At 44.5% G+C, this 24,721-nt stretch overlaps 1 protein-coding gene across 1 annotated transcript in view; it reads right to left on the bottom strand.

The window, feature by feature from the left end:
• The window catches only part of LOC144610907 (furin-like), a 125,993-nt gene extending 105,339 nt beyond the window's left edge, over window positions 1-20,654 (bottom strand). Inside the window, exon 1 of the mRNA XM_078429897.1 lies at window positions 20,403-20,654. Coding sequence (XP_078286023.1) covers window positions 20,403-20,564 — 162 coding nt within the window. The 5' untranslated portion in view covers window positions 20,565-20,654. The remainder of the gene's footprint in view (window positions 1-20,402) is intronic.
• Window positions 20,655-24,721: the final 4,067 nt, after the last annotated feature.

The raw sequence follows: 24,721 nt of genomic DNA, 5'->3' as shown, positions 1-24,721 counted from the left end.
TACAGCGTGGAAGCAGGACCTTCGGCCCAACTTGCCCACACCAACCAACATGTCCCATCTACACTCGTCCCACCTGCCTGTGTTTGGCCCACATCCCTCTAAACCTGTGCTATCCATGTAGTTGTCTAATTGTTTCTTAAACGTTGCGCTAGTCCCTCACTGCATTTCATAAACCAAAACAACACTTGACTATGTTTCACTACTTGAGCTTGAGTTGACACAGCTCTCTGTTGCAGACCTCAGAGGAGATGAACAGTGGGCAGCATTTTGTTGGTGGTGGTAACAGTCAAGCAATAGACCGAGAAACGTAAAGCATGAAACACACCCACTGAGTCAATGCTGACCTTCAACAACCCTTTTACACTAACCCTGTGTTAATCGCAATTTATATTCCTCCCACATACTCATCAACTCCCGCACCTAGATTTCCTAGATTTACCACTCACCTCCACACAAGGGATATTTATAGCGGCTGATTAACTTACCAACCCACACGTCTTTGCGAAGCAAGAGGAAACCAGAGTAGCCAGAAGCAGCCCACATAGTCACAGGGAGAACTTGCAAATACTAATACATTCATATTAATTTAAGTTTCTCAAAGCTGAATAGTTATGGCACAGAACATAATCAGGGCTAAGCCAATAGCCTCTCAAGTATGCACCATCATACAATACGATCCATCCTGAAGACATGAAGCAAACCGCCCAAGTCAAAATATTTCTTGGGACACACTATCAATTCAACATGGTATGGAATCAAAACTTGGTCATAGAACATAGAAGAGTACAGCACAAGAACAGCAATCAGAACATGCTACATGCAAAATGGCTTCCGTCTTTCCTACATGAAACCACCTGCACTTCAAAATTTGAAGTTCAAATATAGTAAAGTGACTTGGAATTACAAGACTTAGCCAAAGCTGATTTTACTAAGGCGCATGCTGGGGTAGATGAAAAACGCTTAGTCAAAAAGAGATTGTCCAAAGACATTTTAGAGGGGAGATGGAGGTTTAAAAACAAAAAAGAAGTAATTTCAATTTCAGTATTGAGAGGTACAGCTTGCAGGGGTGAAGTGAATACATTCAAAGATGGGCGGCACGGTAGCGCAGCGGTAGAGTTGCTGCTTTACAGCGAATGCAGCGCCGGAGACTCAGGTTCGATCCTGACTACGGGTGCTGCACTGTAAGGAGTTTGTACGTTCTCCCCGTGACCTGCGTGGGTTTTCTCCGAGATCTTCGGTTTCCTCCCACACTCCAAAGACGTACAGGTATGTAGGTTAATTGGCTGGGTAAATGTAAAAATTGTCCCTAGTGGGTGTAGGATAGTGTTAATGTACGGGGATCGCTGGGCGGCACGGACTGGGTGGGCCGAAAAGGCCTGTTTCTGGCTGTATATATATGATATGATATGATAACCAGAAGACATGAAATGAACAGTAAATATCTTCAAGGGTCAGAGAATTGAAGGAAATGGAACATAGGATGGGCAAAGTAACTGTGATATGGAAACAAGAATGAGAACTTTGTCAAAAGCAAAATGCGGCAGACAAGGGACATTTAAAATCAAAATTCTCGATAAGGCAGACAGCATCTACGGAGAAAGAAACATTTGAGGTCAATGACCTATCATCAGAATTCAAAACCTGAACTTGTGCTTCTCTTCACAGGTTGGTTACCCTATGGAACAGTTCCACCATTCTTTTCTGAGGATGCATTCAATCTTCACACCAATTAAAACAAAATATAATACTGCAACCAAAACACAGTCAAGACGTGAATGAATGCGTTGAAAGTTACCAGAATATTATAGAAATTAAAGTAAACAAACCACAAGGTTTGATCTCTGAAATTATATTTTAATTGTACTGCAACAATCCCCCTTCGGCTATTCGCTACATCTAGACTGAATGTATAGTAGATGTGGAATTTATTGCATCCGTCCAAGTTTAGAAAATTCATTGCTTTCTTTGTTCAAACTTCCCCAAACAGTTTTCTGGTAAGGCCACCAAAGGTAAACCAAACAATTAAGTTTCTTGAGCTGCTGAGTGAATTTATGGTGACTGGATGATAGTTTATTCTGATGATCAAATTTAAACACTGAATGTTCCAAAATAAATAGCTGATTTAACATATTTATGGTTTCAGCTAATTGAGTTCAATTTAGCCGAGAGTTGTGAAGGCTGAAATGAATAAATTGCATAATCCTCCAGCATTTATAAATTTCAAATTAATAGAATAATCTCCAACCTCTTGTTCACGTCTGTCATTACCAACTTAACGGTTTTGATTTACAGCGACTTATATTAGTTTTATACAAGGTGAAAGTGAGGTGTTCGTCACACGTCCCAACTTAACTAAAACTAGGGGAATTAGATGTTGCCAGATGCCTTTCACTATATGAAATAGGAATAGCTGCGGTGGCCATTCAGCCCTTCATAGTTGCCCTGCCTTTCATTGACATTGTAGCTGATGGTGGACTCACTTTCCTGCATATTCATTGATTCCTTTAATTTTTTTTAAAAACTCACATACCATCGTGTGACTGAACCTCCACATCAATCTTGGGTGGAGAATTCCAAAGATTCAGCAGATACTGAGCAAAGAAATTTCCCCATCCATTATGCGGCACGGTGACGCAGCAGCAGAGTTGCTGCCTTACAGCGCCAGAGAACCGGGTTCGATCCTGACTACGAGTGCTGCCTGTAAAGAGTTTGCACGTTCTCCCTGTGACCGCTTGGGTTTTCTCCAGGAGCTCCGGTTTCCTCCCACACTCCAAAGACATACGGGTTTGTAGGTTAATTGGCTTCGGCAAAATTGTTCCTAGTGTGTAGGATAATGTTAGTGTGTGGTTTATCGCCCGGTTGGTGTGGATTTGGTGGGTCGAAGGGCTTGTTTCCATGCTGAATCCAGAGGGGAGATCTGGTGGAGGAAGAGCATCGACGTTGGTTGCATAGTGGAGTCATCAATATGCAGTCTGTTCAATAGGGTTCAAGTCATAATTTGAGGTGCTGTATTCATTCCAGCTTCGGGAAGGACCCAGAGGACAAATGCTGTGTCGCTGCTGAAGGATTACTTTGGACAAGAATTCAGGGGATGAGTTATTGTCTCGTTGCCAAAGCCACAATCTCAGCTGCGGCCTTTTCTCATTTTTCACTTGCGTGCCAAGTGGCCACATCTTCCTTGGCTTATTTTCAATGATCAAAGATAAACCACGCTTTCCAGGGAAGCTTACAACATGGGTTCTTGGTTCTTGGTCCTCCAAAATATTCCAAATGGAATTTAAACTGGAGGTGGCGGAGTATGGACTTAAGCAAGAAGGGCTTCTTGGAGAAGAAGAGCTACCTTAAATTTAGTAGCGTCTGGTTGTGTAACTATAGTAGGGTGAAGACTATTCCATGCTTTAATTGTGCGAGGGAAGAATGGATTGCTGTACACATCTGTCTTGGTAGCTGGTATCTCGAATTGAAGCGGGCCTTTCATATTCTGGTAATGTACAAGGGTAGAGTTTGAAGGGTGACTGGTTAAACAGAAGTTACACAGTTCAGAGACGTGGTCAAATGGGAATTTCATTTGAATTACCAACAAAATTGAAACTTCAACAAAAATAGCAAAAAGAAAAATCACAAAGGAGACAAAATCGAGGTTCCAAGAAATATTCTGCAAATGAATCACCCATAAAGATGAACGAGAACTGAAGGAACATTCATTACCACCTGAATCATGAGGGAGTTTAACCTCGCACTCACTATTGCATGAAGAAACATCAGAAGAAACCTTCCAAAGGAGGTCCTCGGCTACCACAGAGAGTTTTGCAGCACAGAGGAGCTGTTGTCCACAGCTATCCTGTTGGCTGGAAACGTTGTACCCACGCCTGTCTCTCTTCCCGCTTATAACTCCCGGCACTGCCAGTGCTAGCCTGCCACCTCCCGGCAGCACCAGCTGAGACCCCCGGTAGCACATGCCCCAGGCACTACCAGCGCAGCATCCCCCCCCCCCCCGGCACAGCCAGGACCACCCAGCCCCCCACCCCCACCCACACGGCACACCTACCTTCCAAACGTGGCAACTATTTTTAGTTTAGTTTATTAAATTGTATCCAAAGTGTACACTGTGTAATTGAACTAACAAATCTACAGGAGATATATCAGGCATCGGGAGGGCACAGTGACGCAGCTGTGGAGTTGCTGCCTTACAGCACCAGAGACGTGTGTTCCAACATGTCTATGGGTGCTGTCTGTACAGAGCTTGTACGTTTGCCAGCGTGGATTTCCTCTGGGTGTTCCCACGTTCCATATATGTGCAAGGTTTGTAGGTCAATTGGCTTCTGTAAATAGCCCCTAATGAAAAGGATAGAACTGGTGTACGGGTGATCGTTAGTCAGCGTGGATTCGGTGGGCCTAAAGGCCTGCTTCCACGCTGTGTCTCTAAACTAAACTCAGACACCTTAGTATAAATATTGCAATTCTTCTCCAGAAGAAAAGGATGAAGAATTTGAAAAGGATGCAGAAAAAATAATTGTAAGTGTTTGTTCTATCTCAATGGTTTCCCATTGTATTGGCACTGAAAACAAAAGCAAATTACCTTTAACCAATTAAAGAAACTATATGGAATTCCAACTTGGCTTAATAACGCCATGTTACCCAATACATGAAGCACGTTACCCAATACATGAAGCACATAGTAAATACAAAGTGCTGGAGTAACTCAGCAGGTTAGGAAGCATCTCTGGAGAACAAAGATGGGTGACGTTTCGGGCCAGGACTAATCTGAAGCAGGGTAGCGACCCGAAATGACACCCATCCATTTTGTCCAGAGATGCTGCCTGACCACTGAGTTACTCCAACACTTTGTGTCATCTTCTGTATAAAGCAGCATCTGCAGTTCCTTATATAGGAAAAGTAATTGCAAATGCTGGTTTAAATCGAAGGTAGACACTAAATGCTGGAGTAACTCAGCGGGTCACGCAGCATCTCTGGAGAGAAGGAATGGGTGACGTTTCGGGTCGAGACCTTCTTCAGACTGAAGGGCAGTTCTTTTCTACACACATGAAGCATATAATGTGCTGAGAAACACGATTACTTAAAATTCATACCCGAAGTCCTGAAGCCAAAAATATCCCCTTGTTTCTAAAATGAAACAGCTATCTCAGCTTCAAAACAGTTTGAACATAGATAAATTACACCCATCAGAAACCATGGTTTCCAATTCCAACGTAAACTTACACGCAGTCCAAGTGACACCCCCCCCCCCTCCCGTAGCTGATCGCAAGGACTGCCTCGAGTACATGGAAAATTACTAAAAATGGAAAACTTCCTCTCTTGCATTTTGCAAGTAATAATCGTGTGTGTTTTTCCAGTTGGTATACAAAAATGCTGAGCCTGCCAAATCCCTCAAAATTGAAGGGGATAAAAGCTCTCAATGTTAGCAGCCCGTAGTGTTGAACAGTCATAGTATTGTCAATATACAGACCAGCCGGAATTTAAAGAGCAAGCTCAAAATGAATAGGTAATTCAAATTAATAATTATGCTACAGTCACTGCGGGAATTGAAACCTCAGTGATATCACATTTCAATTGCCCTACATTAGGCAAATTAAAATGGTCCAGTCTCCTCTTGATAAGTCTTTCAAAAGTAGTCATTAAACATTTTGAAGACCTATGTGTTTAACGTTGTAGAAAATTTGCTGTCCTGGTTTCATTTCTGTAATTATTTGATCCTAATAACCTTCCTCTGGGAAACATTTGCTGCAGCACTTCCTGGCGCTGCAATCATTAATCCAGTCTGAGGAGACAGGGATACCAGTGTTGTCGCACAGCTTATTTAGGTATCGAAAAACCACCGGAAAAAATTCATTTGCAAATTCACTTTAAACGTCCACCATTAGATGTCTTACACCACCTCCAATTGCTTCCATGGTTTTTTACTAACTTTCTTCAGCTTACCTCCATCCCTATTACCACATAGCTCCATTTCAAAGTGACCGATAAAGATACGAATTTTATGAATAAAATTGTGGAGATATGAAATAATTAAAATTAATTTCCAAAGAAGAATAAACACATCAAAAGGGGAAACAATATAAGAATATAGACACAAGGTGCTGGAGTAACTCAGCGGGCTTCTTTTTTCCCGACCCGAAACATCACCCATCCTTTTTCTCCAGAGATGCCGCCTGGCCCACTGAGTTACTCCAGCACTTTGTGTCTATCTTCAGTATAAAACCAGCATCTGCAGTTCCTTTCGACACAATATAAGAATAAGTGAACAAACACCTTAAGTTTAAGTAAGGCACAAGGAAGATGAGCAAATGTTAGTGTGGGTTCCTCACAGAGCGAGATGTATCAGGGGAGAGGAAATGGCAGAGAAAATAAATCAACACTGCGCATTTGTCTTCATGGAAGAGAGAAGCAATCTTCCTGAAAGCATTGAGAATTAAAGTCTTCAACGAATTAGATCAAAGAAACGAACATTTGTTTAAAGAAATTAAAGTGATTTAAAGGTGATAAATCCCCAGGACCCAGTGACCTACATCCAAAGGTTTTGAAAAGGGTGGGAACGAGAAAGAGTCATATAACCTCTAGAATGGCTGCCAAGAAATAAGAAGAAAATGTAATCCTTTAAAGGAGAGGAGAAAGAAAAGAGGGAACCACAGACAATTTACTCTGACGTGAATAGTAAAGGAAACTCTCGACCCTAGGAAGGAAGTGGTGATGAGGCACTTAGTAACTGATCACGTTGGTCGGAGAATTTACAAAAGGGAAATGTTTGACGAAACTTGAATTTTTTGTAAGGCTGCAACTGGCAGTGCTGCTACAGGGAGATGAGTGGTAATGACATATATATGGACTCCAAATGCCTGAGATAAGTTACCACAGTACGTTATTAAATTAGATAAGGGCGCTTGGGAATGGAGGCAATTTACTAGCGTGGATCATAGATTAATTTATGGTCAGAAAACAACAGACATAAATAGATTTTCAGGATGGGAGGTGTAGTAAGGATTGATGCTGGGACCCATCAGCGATTTAGATGAAGGGGACATGTTCGCCAGAAGTTAAATTAAGAGGCAATAGACAATAGGTGCAGGAGGAGGCCATTCAGCCCTTCGAACCAGCACCACTATTCAACGTGATCATGGCTGATCATTCTCAATCAGTACCCCGTTCCTGCCTTCTCCCCATACCCCCTGACTCTGCTATCCTTAAGCGCTCTATCTAGCTCTCTCTTGAATGCATTCACAGAATTGGCCTCCACTGCCTTCTGAGGCAGAGAATTCCACAGATTTGCAACTCTGAGTGAAAAAGTGTTTCCTCATCTCCGTTCTAAATGGCCTACCCATTATTCTTAGACTGTGGCCCCTGGTTCAGGACTCCCCACAACATTGGGAACATGTTTCCTGCCTCTAACGTGTCCAACCCCTTAATAATCTTATATGTTTCGATAAGATCCCCTCTCATCCTTCTAAATTCCGGTGTATACAAGCCTAGTCGCTCCAGTCTTTCAACATACGACAGTCACGCCATTCCAGGAATTAACCTAGTGAACCTACGCTGCACGCCCTCAATAGCAAGAATATCCTTTCTCAAATTTGGAGCGCACAGTACTCCAGGTGTGGTCTCACTAGGGCCCTGTACAACTGCAGAAGGACCTCTTTGCTCCTATACTCAACTATAGGCAGCGTCAATTGGGAAGAATATGCAGAGAGGCTTCAAGGCAAAGATAGACCGCTTAGGAGAATGGGCAAGGGCATCCCATGAAGTATAATGAGGAAAGGCAAGGCCATCCATTTTAGTAAAATACAAAAGAAAAAGTGCAGGAGTTTTTTGAAACTGAAAGGTGTTGGTATTCAGAGGAAGTTGGGCTTTCACACACAAATCAAAGTTAACAAGTACAACAAAAATCAGAAAATCATGTTATATGTTAAGAGTCAGAGAGGTGGAGGATATAAACAGGCCCTTCGACCCACTGACATGTTGCCTATTAACCACCATCCATTCACACTGATCTGACATTAATGCCATGCTTATTTCCCCTGCAGTCTCATCGCCCCATATTCGAACATTCCACAACCCACTAGGGCAGTACACAACAACTAACCCAGTAAGCTTGAAATATACTTGAAAGAATAACGCAAAAAATTGTCAAGTTTGATTCCCGGGATGGTGGGTCTATGCTGAGGATGGGTTAAGAAGGGTTTGCTTGTCTCCCTAGTTTAGAAATATGAGGGGTGACCACATTGAAATATGCAGTCAACACTCAACGGGGCTGATACACACATGGGTTTTCTAGAATCAAGGGTCATCCATCAAAATAAGAGGTTAACCATACAGGACAGCAATGAAGAGAACTTCTTTCACCCAAAGGGTCATGAGGCTTTGAAATTCTCAGTACTAGAAGGCTGAAGATGCCCAGCTGCTGAGTATCTTCAAGACAGGCTGATAGATTTTTTAGCTATTAAGTAATCGAGAAATAGGAGGCTGATTCAGGAAAGTGACAGAGGTAAAAGGTAGGGTCATGATCTTAATGAAAAGCAAGTTGAGTTTATTGTCACAGGCAGAAAGAAGTACAGGTGCCATGGAAATCTGACTTGCAGCATTATCACAGTCAGACAACACAAATTATACAGAAAATAGACAAATTCTGCATGGCAGTGAAAAGAAAAGGACTGCATTAATCAAACCACTAATGCAGAGCTCATAAGTTCATAAGACATAGGAGCAGAACCAGGCCATTCGGCCCCTCGAGTCTCTCTGCCATTCGATCATGGTTGATCAATTTTTCCCTCAACCCTATTCTTCTGCCTTCTCTCCATAACCTTTGACACCCTTACTAATCAAGAACCTATCACTCTCCACTTTAAAAATACCCATTGGCGTGGCCTCCACTACCGTCTGTGGCAATGAATTCCACAGATTCACCACCCTCTGGCTAACGAAATTCCTCCCTATCTCCTTTCCAAAGGAACGTCCACTCCTATTTCTTACATTTTTATATTCTTCTGGTCCAAATGAATGAGTGTTGCCTCACATCTTTCTTATCCAACACTCCTCTTCCTCAATAGCTTTCACACATAGCTACACACTCAAACATCAAGCCAAAGTAAACAGCTGCTAAATATTGATACTTTGCAACCTCCTGATGTCAGATTTTATTAACATCCAGTATTTATTCTAGGAAATGTGGTTAGCAATCTCTCAGACTAAAAAATATCTGGACATTTCATTAATATTCGTAGTATCACAATGTTTCTCCAGTTTTCTTAGACAAATCCTGCAAGCATGAAGTACTGCACTGTGAATCAAAATGTTTATTCAAATCCCTTAAAACCATTGCTCCACTCCCTTTATGTTCACACATTGAATCTATTTTCTTTAAGATGATCAACAACCTTGCAAACAAAGTTATATCAGTAAGAAATTTGCACAAACTAGAAAACTCCAGATTACAGGCCTTTACATTGGTGCTGCGGTTCCCGACTTTAATTCAGGAACAGTAGGGTTGGCCCAAGATAGAAATAAAGTGCTGGAGTAACTCGGCAGGTCAGGCAGCATCTTTGGAGGAAAAGGATGGGTGACGTTTTGGGTCGGAACCCTTCTTCAGACATTGATTATGTTGGTTGCTTTTCAGAGGTGCCGCGAAGGGCAAAACCATCAAGTAAATTTGACAATTTGCTTTTTCTCACTTAAATTTTGTTTTGGAGGAATTCTTAAGGATAAGAAAAGAACCAAAAACCATCCCAATTTAGAATTATATTTTAATCCAGAATTTTCCATACAAAGTTTGACTGGTTTTGTTCTAGGAAAGTCAGAAAACATTTGGTGGTAATATGAAACAGATTACCTTGAGTGAAAACAATGTAATATTAGTATGCCAAGCTGCATCTTCAGAGGCAAAATGACAAGACACTATGACATTCTAGCCCAATGTGTGATAGAGAAGAGTAATCATAGATTGCTTGCAATGTTTGATGCTCCGGTAATAACAGCAAAGCAAACGTTCCCACAGTTGTTTTAACGCTGGTGCAAAATTTTACTCTAACTGTTAAAATATCACACCTACACGTGGTTAGTGTTAAAACCAAAAAGCCACATCTCTGTTACGTGTAAAAAGAAAACACTTGCTGATTTTTGCCATTCAGGTTTAAATTTCACAAGTAATGTCTCCAGTCTAATAAAACATTCAACACGTTAGACACAAAAAGCTGGAGCGACTCAGCGGGTCAGGCAGCATCTCTGGCGAAAAGGAGTAGGTGACGTTTCGGGTCGAGACCCTTCTTCACTCAACACGTTCCCTGACGTTACAGCTGGTGAAATCCCCGTCACACTGAAATTATGAGAAATGTAATATTTTTGTTGCAGTCATAATTCATTTTGAAGGCCAATGCAAAGTGAACAAAATCGCAGTGGAAAGCCCACTTAAGCGGTTGTTAATCATGCGGCTAAGGTGCTCCCAGGTGGAACAAACTTTTACAACGGAGGCTTAACAAGCTACTTCAGAGTTTAACCGCATTGTTGCAAGTCACACGTAGATCAGACAGGTTCATACAACAGCACCTTGCCTTCCCTGAAGGGCGGTGAGATTTTCTAACATTATGATTACAGTTGCTGATACGACCTTTTTTTAAAAAAATGTAGGTACATTTTAATGAATGTGTTGGAATTTGAACTTGCATTTTAAACAGTTGTGCCCTGATGGATATTCACACTGCTACTGTGACTTTTACTGTATCTATTTAACAGAGGACAGTTTCTCTTTGTCAGCAATATACTTTCCCCAGCCAGTGTAAAGTCACGTCTAGAGAGGCTATTTTGAGTCCTGCAAGACTGGGATGTTGCTTCTGATGAAGGTCGGGGCACTTGAGGGGATGAACTGAGGCAAAAACACGAGGTGCAGGGGTTTACCACTTGCCCTTCAAGTCTGCTTCTCACTTAATGACCATCCGGTCGCCTCAACTCGGTGGGCGGCACGTGGCACAGAGACCCGGGTTCGATCCTGACTGCGGGCGCTGTCTGTACGGAGTGCAGGGCGATCGCTGGTCGGTGTGGACTCGGTGGGCTGAAGTGCCTGTTTCCACGCTGTCTCCTCATCTCTGGCATCCGTCCACCTGCGGGAGATGATGGCGCGGCTTGGCGTTGTCCTGCTTGGAGAGGGGGATCTTTCATCTGTGGTTACATTTCCTTGTGTGATTGACTAGGCCTATCCGTGACAGGCAGATCCTGCCGCAGTTTCCACAGATGAGGCTGTCTCTGGTCGTTGTTCTGTAGAGTCCATGACTGCTGTCTTTGACCATATTGCAGTATTGGCTCCTGTGCTCCAGGGTCTTGAACCACCATGCTGTACGTCTACACTAAACTCCACATTCCTATGTATCCATAGAACCATTAGTTCACCTGCCTTTATTTTTTTAAATAGTCAGACTCACTTGCACCGACCGGCATTGAGGAACAGAATTCCAAAGGCGCTGGAAGAAAGGCTGTGAAAGACATTTGGCCAGGTACATGGATAGGAAAGGTTTGGAGGGATATTTGCCAGGTCCATGCAATTTGGACTAGCTTGGATGGCACAGATGAATCGGGCCAAAGAGCCGGTTTTCCATACACTTTGACCTAAAAACAAAATTGGCCTCATTTCAGATTAAATGAGCAACCCTCTTTAAACAGTGGCCCCATTCTAGATTCTGCTGCATGAGGAAATATTCTCCCTACAGCCACGCTGGCAAGGTTATTGCTAATGAGACAATATAAAACCAAATGACCTCAAATAGAACATGTTACAGCTTGCAGATATCAATACACTTCATCCGCCTGCGAAATTGATACTTTGAAATCTGCAGAGCTGCACACTGAAAGTATTGTCAAAGTATAGGAGAACCACCTATTAAATGACACTGACAATTAGCAAACTTTGATGATGAATGTACACTGAGCTAGATTTAAACGTCACGCATTAAACTGAACAGCCACGGGTACAGTGGCCCATATGCCCATTGCCAATTACGTAACATTAAGAAAGTCTTAATTTCAGCCTGCTCTGGTCCAAAATAAATTTTCTTTCAGCTTGACTATTCTTTCTCCCATTGTCCAGTCCCTTCCCACTCAGATCCATTACATCCGATGGCCTCATTCACAGTTTCCATGTTCTTGTCCCAATCAGTTCATTGTCACATTGTCCAACGTGACACAGCTATCACACACCAGGATAACTGAAGACCCTTCGCTTCTGGGTGGAACTGAAGCCCACCTTTATGTTGGCTTCGTCCATCTGGCTGAATTCAAACTTGCCTTGCGTTCCACTCCCATTGTCTAAATCTAAGGAGTGAATGAGAACTTGCACGGCTCTCAATCTCATTTGTTGACCTGCGTTGCCAATTTCCATCTTCCCCAAACATCCTTTTGATTCTTCCCTTCCTGGAACCTGTGCCCAGGTGAGGAGATAGATTACTGACCAATTCCCATTAGAAGTCCACAAATTTCTAGTCATCTTGAGCAAATTTCATCCACACTTTTCCATAAAGAACACCACTCCATTCTTGCTTTCATCTTCTCAGACACAACTGTTCTGGAAAAGAGATTCACACCAACACTTTCATTTTTTTAATAAACATGGATTCTCCTTTCCCATGTTTTACAGAAGAACATCGCCATTATCCTATACTCCTGCTCTCACCCCTTCTCCCACCCAGAGCAAGGATAGTTTTTTGTCCTCACCTTCCACTCCACCAGTCTCCATCTTCAATGGATCATCAGGTGTAGTTTGCACCATCACATAGTCCACCCCCTGCCTCTCAGTGTTCTGAACAGACCGTTTCCTCTGCAATATCCTGCTTTATTCTCCGTTTCCATTAATCACTCCTTCCATGTTATTTTCTCATGCAATGGCATACATGCAACCATCTGTGCCCACCATCCAGGCACTCAGGCAGTCCATCCAAGTGCAGCAGCACATTATTTGCAATCCCTCCTACTCAATATATTACATTTGGTGCTCAAAACAGGGCAAACATGTCACAGAACAAAGGGCAGCACAGTGGTGCAGCAGGAGAGTTGCTGCCTCACCGCGCCACAGATCCGACTTTGATCCAGGCTATGGGTGTTGTTTGTACGGAGCTTGTATGCTTCTCCAGTTTCTCACTTCCCAAGTTCTCCCATGCCATTGATCCTACCGCACTGGCTGCGTAACCCTGGCATTGTTTTTAATTCAGAACTAGACCAAGTGGACCCGTTGGGCCCAAACCTCTCCTGCATTGGTGCAGCACCCTCTCGTCCCCCCTCACACCCCTCCCCCTCTTCCCCTGCCCCCCACTCCATCCCCCTCATCCCTTCCCCCGCTCCGTCCTCCTCAACCCCCCTTATCCTCCCTCCTCACCTCCCTCCCGAGGAGATAGATTTAAACCTTAAAATGTGAATAACTTTAAAAGTATAACACCGATTTCAATGAAACCATTAGCACCAGAGGGACGACGGTGAGTAAGGTGGGCCTAAAACTGTCGCGCTATCGTGTACCGTTTTGGCTGTAGTTCAGGAACAAACAAACAAGAGTTTTAGTATATAGATTCAGCATCCGAACCATTTTTGTTTTAAAATGCAGCAATACTACTTTTCAGGTTATAATTTGTTATAATTGTAGATTCCATTATTTTTATTTTTAAAGTCCTCCAATAGATAGATACATTCTCTTCATAAAGCAGCAACCCCTTGCAAACGAGCTTACTGCCCAACCGCTGTGTGACAACTCACACTGGAAGCCCACTGCTCCAAGCCTACCATCTCCTTCCTGGAAAGTGGCTATTGTTTTGATTGGGAACCACTCCTGAAGTTGCAGGAAATGAGCACGGGTTTTGTTTAACCCACGAAAGTGAACACAGCCATTGGGCAATTTGCAGGGTGGGTAGACAGGAACTAAAATAAATATATTTATATATTTTTCCAAATTCAATAAGGGCTTCTGTATTCACTCCAGAGATTTGAAATTAATCCAAACAAGAACGAAAGGGGCGAGACGCGTGAAACTACAGACACTCAACAGGAACTCAACAGGTCAGGCAACATCTGTGGAGAGAGGCACAAAATGCTGGAGTAACGCAGCGGGTCAGGCAGCATCTCGGGAGCGATGTTTCAGGTCGAGACCCTTCTTCAGACTGATCTGGGCAGATGACGTTTCAGTTCAGGACATTTCTTCAGACTCTGCCTGAACTCTCTCCAAAACATCACCAACCTATTCCCTGCACCGATGCGGCCTGACCCGTTGAGTGACTCCAGCACTCGGTATTTTGCTCAAGCACTTCGATGCACTGCAGAGATAACTACATTATCAGGGGCCAGTCTATAAAATACTTGCGTCATACAATGACAGTGAAACTGTTGACTAATCCTACTCCATTAATAGGCAAGAACAAGGTTTCAAATGAAGAAAATCCCAGTGATGCATGGCTTCCTGAAGCAAAAGGTCCAAAAGGTCATCAGATCCTTCCAATCACTGCACGTCACATGATGTCTCAAATTACTCTGGACCCATGCACCAACATTCGGGAAATGTTCAGTATTCAGGGTTGAATTTCCAAATGCTCTCAGACGAGCATGTGCACTGTCCTGCCTACAACAAACGTTAACAGGATCCTGCCTTTCCTTGTGCAATAGAAAGCTCCATTTTCTTCATTTCCATCCATGTTTGTAAAAAATTAAGACCCACTCATCATACAATGCTAACACATCAGGTCGAGCTTCAATACCGATTTAAGCATTAAGCAGCTGATCAGGCAAACCCGTGGTTTCCACAATGACAGCATGAATAAGAATCAAATGTGTTTAATTGTCATATGTGCTGGCAGTAGAACAATGAAATTCTTACTTGCTGCAGCTTAACAGGCAAGTTAATGTAATAACACAAATAAATATACAATGATCAATAATATAGTAAATTAATAATTTGTTATGCCAGGTAAACAGATTTCAGGCCAGAGTTATGGGCCGACCTACCAGCAATATCTCAGATAGCATTTGATAATTTCATAATTAACAGTGGGTTACTTTAAGCTGTGGGCGGCTGTTCCACAGTGAATTGCAGGTGCTGGTATTTTCAACGAAGATAGACACAAAGTGCTGGAGTAACTCAGCGGGTCAGGTGGATTCTCTGGAGAAAAAAGATGGGTGACTTCAGAAGAAGGGTCCCAACCCGAAACGTCACCCATCCTTTTTATCCAGAGTTGCTTCCTCACTCACGAAGTTACTCCAGCACTATGTGTCTATCTTCTGTGGAAGGGTGGAAGTGTACAAGGGTCCAGCATGAAGTGCAGGATTAACTGAGCACAATCCTGTCCAGTGTTCTAGTCCACAGTACAGTTTAGAGACAAAAAGAAAATCCAATGATTTTAATTGTTTCTAATAACAGTATAATTTCCATTCCAGTTAATTCAAGACATTTCAATCTTTCAGGACTTTATAAATACATGCAATGTTTTAACATTAAACATTCCAGAAGCTGTTAACTCAGGTACAGAATGAACTAAGCAAATATGCCTCTGGACAGGTAATTATTCCCTCCCACCCGACACGCCACAAATTTTGAGCTATTATTCAAGGTTTATTTCTACCCTTTAATTTTGTTTCAATGAATCTAAACCTTTGAATAGTCCTCAAAAATGCATTAAACATAAAAGCTATTTATCAAATCAGACCTTGATCAAACTGAATGGCAACATATTGAACAATACATGAACATAAACAAACAAACGGATATTTGAAACAAAAACAAAGTGCCAGGAAGACTCAGCTGGCCAAAGAGCAAAAACTTTGTAGGAAAAACTAAAGTTACTTGTTTGTTTAACGTTACATCAATTAACACTGCAACTTCCTGGGATAGAAACCGAGAAAGAAAAATCAATACAACTATTTAATCGCAACTAACCCGAGATAAACACTGCAAATAAATTTAGATGAACTGTAAATGTGTCTGTACAAGATTGAATCTTCTGGATCTGCCCGGGCAATCACAGGTACTGCCCTCCCCACCATCGAAGGGGTCTACAGGAAACGCTGCCTCAAAAAGGCAGCCACAATCAAAGACCCACACCACCCTGGCCATGCTCTCATCTCGCTGCTACCATCGGGAAGGTGCAGGAGCCCGAAAACGGTGATCACCATTTTCAAGAACAAGAACAGAAGGAAAAAACTGCAGATGCTGGTTTACACCAAAGATAGACACAAAAAGCTGGAGTAACTCAGACGGAAGAGTCTTCACCCGAAACGTCACCCATTCCTTCTCTCCAGAGATGCTGCCTGTCCCGCTGAGTTACTCCAGCTCTTTGTGTCCATTTTCAGTTTGAAGAACAGCTTCTTCCCAGCAACCATCAGGCTCTTGAACACTGCTCAACACTAGCCACAGCAACTATGGTTTTCTACGGACTGTGTCTTTGGACGCACTGCAGACTTGGGGTTCGCAATATTATGGCTACCTGGTACTACTGTTATTAATTTATTATTACCTGTAATTATATATTACCTGTATATTATTATATTTACGGGCCTGTTAAGCTGCAGCAAGAAAGAATGTCATTATTTCGTTGTCTGTACACATGACAATTAAACATTCATGACTTAAATTCCATAAGAGGTTAAGGGATGATGGCATCAGGCTGCAGATGAGTATTCTCAGTGAATACGGAATAGGCTCAGGAGGCCGAATGGCCTTTTCACAATCCTACTGTGCAAAACCAAACCACACCTAAATGATTACCAAATTGAAATGTGGCTGAGGGCATAATTAAACCCACAAATTATTTGTGACGTTAAACCACAATTATTCTATTTAATTGCGTATAAATTACTCAATAGTATGGTAAGTACACCTTAAGATGCATCATGTTTTGAAGATGACTGTACTGCTATTAAACTAACCACTTGTGGAATTTGCAAAACACCTCCTCCTGCACAAGCAGTCAGTGTGTGTTTCAGAAACAACACGAGAGAACATTTCCAAAAAACATTCCACTTAGAGCCCTGATATCAAGTTAAGATACAAGAAAGGCCAAGCCAGGCCTTCCGGAGCTGATAGCAATCCAGAACAAACATATCCAACATCAACAGAAATACACCAGCCAACTTATGCGTTGTTACATTGCCACCCAACAAACAAAAACTGTGACGGCAGATTTATCCCACCCTATTATTACAGACTGTTGGCTTTAAACAGGTGCAGAACACAAAGTGCTGGAGGAATTCAGCGGGTCAGGCAGCATCTGTGGAGGGAATGGACAGTCGATATTTCAGATCAGGAGCCTTCTCTAGATTCTTGGATGTTGAGCACATATTGCCGGCAGAAAGCGAGAGCAAGAGATAGGGCAAGCACTGGCTTTATCAGGTCCTGACCGATAACACTAGCTGAAACAGAGCGAGTGGCAAGTCTCCTTAACGCCCAAGAATATTTGCAAAAAGAGCACAGTTAATGCATTTTGGGCTGCCATCGGAACCTTGCATCAAGGTTACTGATGTTAGAATGAGTGTAGACTCAAAAAGCTGGAGTAACTCTGGAGGCCATTTAAAACTGAGGGGAGAAGAAACTTTTTCACCCAGAGTTGTGAATTTGTAGAGTTCTCTGCCACAGAAGGCAGTGGAGGCCAATTCATTGGATGAATTTAAAAGAGAGTTAGATAGAGCTCTAGGGGCTAGTGGAATTAAGGGTTATGGGGAGAAGGCAGGCACGGTTTACTGATTGGGGATGATCAGCCATGATCACAATGAATGGTGGTGCTGGCTCGAAGGGCCAAAGGGCCTCCTCCTGCACCTATTTTCTATTCTACTCAGCGGGACAGGCAGCATCTCTGGAGAGAAGGAATGGGTGACGTTTCTGGTCGAGACCCCCACTAGTTCCCATATTTTCTCAGCCACACAAACAACATACCACATCTTACTCAAATGAAAGGGTATTCCAGGATTGTCTAGCTGTGAATTGCCTTACTATTCCTTGTGGACTTGGATGCCCTCAGACCAGAATGAAGGATACACCTTTTATAGAAATAGTCACTCTCCGCGGCACATACTCATAAAACAACCCAATGTGTAACAAGCAAAAAAAGCAGTTGGCTCACTTCAGGATGAACATGTTTCAAAAGATGACAATATTTGCACTTTAAATACTAAAACCTTCGAGGCTAGCCGACAGCACAGTAATTAAAAAAATATTTATTTATAGTTTACAGAAAACCCTTAAAATACACCTAATCAAAAATTGAGATACTTTAATAATATTACAAATCTTAAACTGTGAAAACACATACAGTAGTTAAAATATATATCTAAGAACCTTTAAAGGTCTGAATTATCAGAACCTTAAGGCTTACATGAGATTTGAAACAATTAGCTGTGCTTTAAGTATTAAAGCTCCAATGCAGTGGTTTTTTGGGGTCATTTTCATGAAGAACATTATATGTACAGCAAAATATGAAACTACAGCTTTACCGTAACACTGAAGCAGTATTGATCAACATGTTAGTGGCGCAGTAGTCATATTACAGCTTAGCAAAGACAGTTCTATTGCATTCATGGAAGAGGAGTTTTCAATATTCATATCACAAGGAACAAACCGGCGATGAGACCAAACTACAAAATAGCATTGTCTATAGATATGATTGAGGGCAAAATTATTACTGATAAAAAGAATAAAAAATCATTACTACCACTCATTCACACAAGGACAGAACATTGTCATGCTTTCAGGCAACACTCCTAGAATCTCCTAGAGCTAATCCCTAGCCAATAAAACTATTATCAACATTCAAACAAATGTGTATCCCAATCTGCAGTGCCAATGTAAGTTACACACTCATTCTTTGATTTTTTTAAATGTCTAACAGTGACTTAGGACATGCGGATGAAAATTATGAACACCAAGAACAATCTTTGTTAGCCCAAATGACAAATACGACACAACACAAAGTTCTGCAGCAACATCCTACTTCAAGAATCAAGCGAGAGAGAGTCAAGAGTGTTTTTATTGTGGTATATCCCAGACTTAACAATGAAATTCTTTTCCTTGCAGCAGCATAACAGATATGTACACATAATCACAAAAAGCTGGAGTAACTCAGCAGGTCAGGCAGCATTCCCGGAGAAAAGGAATAGGCGACGTTTCGGGTCGAGACCCTTCTTCAGACCGAGAGTCAGGAAAGAGTCTCGACCTGAAATGTCACCTATTCCTTTTCTCCAGAAATGCTGTCTGACCCACTGAGTTACTCCAGCTTTTTGTGTCTATCTTCGGTTTAAACCAGCATCTGCATGCATTCATACATATATACACACACATATTTATAAACACACACATATATGTACACACACATATACACATACATAAAGACAAACAATAGTGCAAAAAGATAAAACTAATGCTCCCAGATCCATGTAATCCAGAGCTTATTTGAAGGTTGCCGTGTTTAATAGCCTGATGCCTTAAGACCTAAATTACAACCCGAGAACGAAGGAAGAACATAACATTCTAACAGCATCAGTCACGCAAGTCCCTTACTCACTGATGATTCCTCCAGAGCCACAACATGTCACAAACAAGGACGAATAATAGAGAAAATGTAGGAACAGGGAACTGTTCGGTCACAGTTACACGCAGAACGAAATTATGTGTTACGGGGAGGGGGAAGCAAATTGAACCAGGCGAAAAACATGTCTCCCACATAGGGGCTCTTGCAAAAATAAAAGACATTTAAAGTGACGACGTGAATTCGTTGTGGCAATTTAACAGGACGGGAGGAAACAAAAACAACTCGGGGTTTGGGTCAGTATTCCACAAAACAAGTTGATTTCACGTTATTAGAAGTTGGACATTATTTGGAAGTTTACAGTGACATTTAATCGCTCTCACACTGACTTTTGACAAAACAACTCAGGGTTTGTGTCAGAATCCCGTAACTTTTCATCTCTGACAAGTCAACTCGGGATTGGTGTCAGTGTCCTACAAAGAAGTCAATTACATATTATTATTATTACAAACTTAACAATGTTTTGGAAATTAGACTGACATTTAAGATTCGCTGTCACTAACTTCGAAGAAAACAACTCAGGGTTTGTGTCAGCAAGTTGATTACACGTTATTAGAAGTTTAACATTAATGTAGAAGTGTTCAGAGTGACATTAATGGCTGGAACTAACTTTTCCCGGTGTGAGGGGCTTGTGGACGGTCGGTGCTGCCCAGCCCCAGGCTTCGAGCACCGGGAACCGGGGGGTAGTTGGAGATGCCAACCGGGGGCCGGAGCCGGGACTGCGGCTGCATGGAGGCTGAGGGCCGGGGGTAGCTGTGGATGTCAGCCGGGGCACGGAGCCGGGGGTAAGTGGAGATGTCAGCCCGGAGGCCGGGGACTGGAGACCAGAGGGGTGGAGAAGGCCAGCCGCCGGCCGCTCACCTGGCCCAGGTAGATGAAGCCGTGTTGCCGGGCAAGCCGCTCCGCCTGCTGCTGCCCGCCCGCCACCTGCACGGCCCAGGTGTTGGTGTAGACGCTCGGCCCGCCGCCCGCCGCCGCCAGCAGCGCCCACAACCACACGGCGGCCCCGGCTGCCCGCTCCATCGCTGGCTGCCCGGCCGTCGATCGTTCTGCTTCTCCCCTCACACGCCGCCTCAGCGCCGGCTGTCCATGGCGCCGCTCGGGCCGCGCTCCGCCCCCCCACCTACCGCCAGGCCCCGTGACCGCGGCCCGGCCCCGCCCCCAACCGCCGCGCTCCGCCCCCCCCCCACCGCCAGGCCCGTCACCGCGGCCCAGCCCAGCCCCGCCCCCAACCACCATACTCCGCCCCCCCCGACAGGCCCGTCACCGCGGCCCAACCCCGCCCCCAACCGCTGCGCTCCGCCCCCTCCCCACCGCCAGGCCCGTCACCGCGGCCCAGCCCCGCCCCCAACCACCAGGCCCTGCCCACCCCGACAGGCCCGTCACCGCGGCCCAACCCCGCCCCCAACCGCTGCGCTCCGCCCCCTCCCCACCGCCAGGCCCGTCACCGCGGCCCGGTCCAGCCCCCAACCACCAGGCCCTGCCCACCCCGTGACCGCGGCCCAGCCCCGTCCCCAACCGCCAGGCCCCGCCCCCCCGTCAGCCCCCCCCCCCCGCCAGGCCCCCCTCGCCGCGGCCCAGCCCCGCCCCCAACCGTCACGCTCCACCTACCCACCCACCCCGTGACCCCGCCTAGTCCCGCCCACAACCGCCAGGCCCCGCCCACCCACCGCCAGGTCCCGCCCACAAGCAGACCCCGTGATCGCGGCCCAGCCCCACCCCGTTCCCCCCCACACACACACACACACACACACACACACACACACACACAGCCAGACCCCGCGCACACAGCCAGGCCCCGCCCCCACCGCCATGGCCCCGCCTCCCGGCCATGGCCCCGCCCCCCAAGCCATGACCCCGCCATGACCCTGAGGGTCAAGTCCCAGGGTCAGGGGCGATGGAAAACTAGAGGGCGTGAAAAGAACAAATCCAAGCCGGCATCAATGACCAAGAAAAGGTGGAGCCCACAATGGTCCGTTGTTGGCTGCGGGGTAGGTGACAATGAGTTACATAGAAACATAGAAAATAGGTGCAGGAGGAGGCCATTTGGCCCTTCGAGTCAGCACCGCCATTCATTGCGATCATGGCTGATCATCCACAATCAGTAACCCGTACCTGCCTTCACCCCATATCCCTTGATTCCCTTCACCCAAACCACCACCCTCATTCAACCACTCTCCTCCCTCCAAATCCCCCCCACACCAACCCCACCCTCTTTAACACCCCCCCCCCGCCAAAATTACCAGGAAGGACAACGCCTCCTCTATAACCCACCCCATCACACCAACCCCACACTCCAACCCCCTCAACCGCAACGCCGCCCAACAACACCCCTTCCACCCCTTCCTCTACAACATGCATTCCTCCACCTGCTCTCCAACACTCTTGTCTCCTCATCCCATTGTCTCCAAACCCCCACTTTCCGCACCTGACCATCACATCTTACTCTCCCACCCTGCCGACCCATCCTGTATCTGTGTAGGAAAATAACTGCAGATGCTGGTACAAATTGAAGGTAATGTCCTTTTACTCCAGAGATGCTGCCTGACCTGCTGAGTAACTCCAGCATTTTGTGATACATCCTGTATCTGTGTACAGTGGATGGCTTGATTGTAATCATGTCTAGTCGCTTGGGCAGCTTACACCCCAGCGGCATGAATATTGACTTCTCTAACTTCAAATAACCCTTGCTTTCCCTCTCTCTCCGTCCCTCCCCTACCCTAGCCGTCTTACTAGTTTCGCTGTCGTCCTGCTGAGTTTCACTGTGTCACTCATTGTTACCTACCCCACTGCCAACAATAGACCATTGTGGGCTCCATCTCTCACTGACCGCACAGCACACAACAACAAAAAGCTTTTCACTGTACCTCAGTACATGTGATAACAATAAACTAAACACCACCTTATTCACACCCGGGGCCTCCTCCATTGCCAGAATGAGGCTACACGCAAATGGAAGGAACAGCATCTCATATTTAGCTTGGGCAGCTGACAACCCAGTGGTATGAACATTGATTCTCCAATTTTAAATAACTTCTTCCTAACACTACCCTCCGCTCACCCCCTTGCCTCCTTTCTCCACCCTAGCCATTTAACCATCTCCACAGTTTGCCAGATTGTATTCCTCTTGAGTTCACACCTTCCTGTCACAATGGCTTTGCCACGCCACCACTCTGCCCAAGATCAATTTGCCCTAACATGTCCTGGTCTTTTCCTGCCTTCAGCTCTCTTACACCCTCCCCCCTTTTCTACCCCTCCCACCCACTTATACTTTCAGTCTGAAGAAGGGTCCCGTCCCGAAATGTCCTTTTTCTCCATAGATGCTGCCTCAGCCGCTGTGTTACACTAGCATATTGCGTCTATCTTATCTTATACTAACTCCGCATCTAACAGCTCTAATTTACTGTAATGCCTGAAGACTAGTTGACCTTGGACAGGCAAATAACAAAGAAAACGCAAATTGGAGGAACTGCATCCCATATTTCGCTTGGGCACCTACAACTCAGTGGGATGAATATTGATTTCTCTAACTTCAAGTAACTCCAGCATTCCTTCTCTTTCCATCCCACCTGCACCCAAGTCGCACCAGCTTCTCGTTCTCACCTAGCAACAAGCTAACAATGGCCTGTTTCCTTTATCATCGTTACTTTTTTGCATATCATTCATTTGTTCCATATCTCTCCACTTCACTATATTCGTCTATATCTCTTGTTTCCCTTTCCCCTGACTCTAGTCTGAAGAAGGGTCTCGACCCGAAAGGTCACCCGTTCCTTCTCTCCAGAGATGCTGCCTGTCCCGCTGAGTTACTCCAGCATTTTGTGACCATCCACAGAACATCCTTTACTGACAGCAGCCACTGACTAGGAGAGGAGGATGAGGAAACTACACACAGATGCCATTTGTTCACCTGCCCATGCATTTGCCCATCCTTTCACAATAGACAATAGACAATAGATGCAGGAGTAGGCCATTCGGCCCTTCGAGCCAGCACCGCCATTCAATGTGATCATGGCTGATCATTCTCAATCAGTACCCTGTTCCTGCCTTCTCCCCATACCCCCTGACTCCGCTATCCTTAAGAGCCCTCCCTTGAATGCATTCAGAGAATTGGCCTCCACTGCCTTCTGAAGCAGAGAATTCCACAGATTCGCAACTCTCTGACTGAAAAGGTTTTTCCTCATCTCCGTTCTAAATGGCCTACCACTTATTCTTAAACTGTGGCCCCTGGTTCTGGACTCCTCCAACATTGGGAACATGTTTCCTGTTAACCACGATGATATTATACAGCAATATGTTTGGTAATTATTCCTGTTGAATGGGTAGACATATTTCACTTGGGTCTTCAAGAATTCAGGTTGTTGCTGGATGTCAAAGCCTGCAAATCACCTGCATCTGGATGTGGATTTGGGGCAGCTATATGCCTTCCAACCCAAAACATCACCCATCCTTTTCCTCCAGAGATGCTGCCTGACCCGCTGAGTTACTCCAGCACTTTGTGTCTACATCTACCTGGATTAGCCAACCATGCCAAATGATGGGTCTGAAGAAGGGTCCCGACCCCAACCATAACCCATCCATCCCTTTTCCTCCAGAGATGCTGCCTGACTAGCTGAGTTGCCCCAGCACTTTGTGCCTATCTACGGAATAAACCATCGTCTGCAGTTTCTTCCGACACATCATTGCCTTCAGCAGATGTTGGGATTCAGAGAAATTCTACAAAAAATATTTATCAGCAAACCCACTCACATAAAAAAATACTTCCACTATGAATACATCATATATTACACACACAAAAGTGAAGTGAAAAGGATTCGAAGAAGCATTGCGTTTTTACGAAATATCTAATGGTAGGTGAATCAATTCTAAAATCCATCATCATTTTCGACAATTTGCAACTCACTCAGCACATTTAAATGGTGTGAAATAGAGAGTGCTTCAGAGCACCAGAACCAGCCTGACTGACTGATTCCACAAAAATAGACACAAAATGCTGGAGTAACTCAGCGGGACAGGCAGCATCTCTGGATAGAAGGAATGGGTGACGTTTCGGGTCGAGACCCTTCCTCAGTCTTAGTGTCTATCTACGTACGGTATAAACCAGCATCTGCAGTTCCTTCCTACAACATGACTGATTCCACTGCATGTGCATATGGTACATATGTGTAGGAAAAAAATGCAGA

Source organism: Rhinoraja longicauda, chromosome 38 (assembly GCF_053455715.1).
Source record: "Rhinoraja longicauda isolate Sanriku21f chromosome 38, sRhiLon1.1, whole genome shotgun sequence".
NCBI classification, from domain to species: Eukaryota; Metazoa; Chordata; class Chondrichthyes; order Rajiformes; family Arhynchobatidae; genus Rhinoraja; species Rhinoraja longicauda.
Note: the sequence above shows the minus strand (reverse complement) of the source record. Positions and strands in the feature narration are given on the sequence as shown.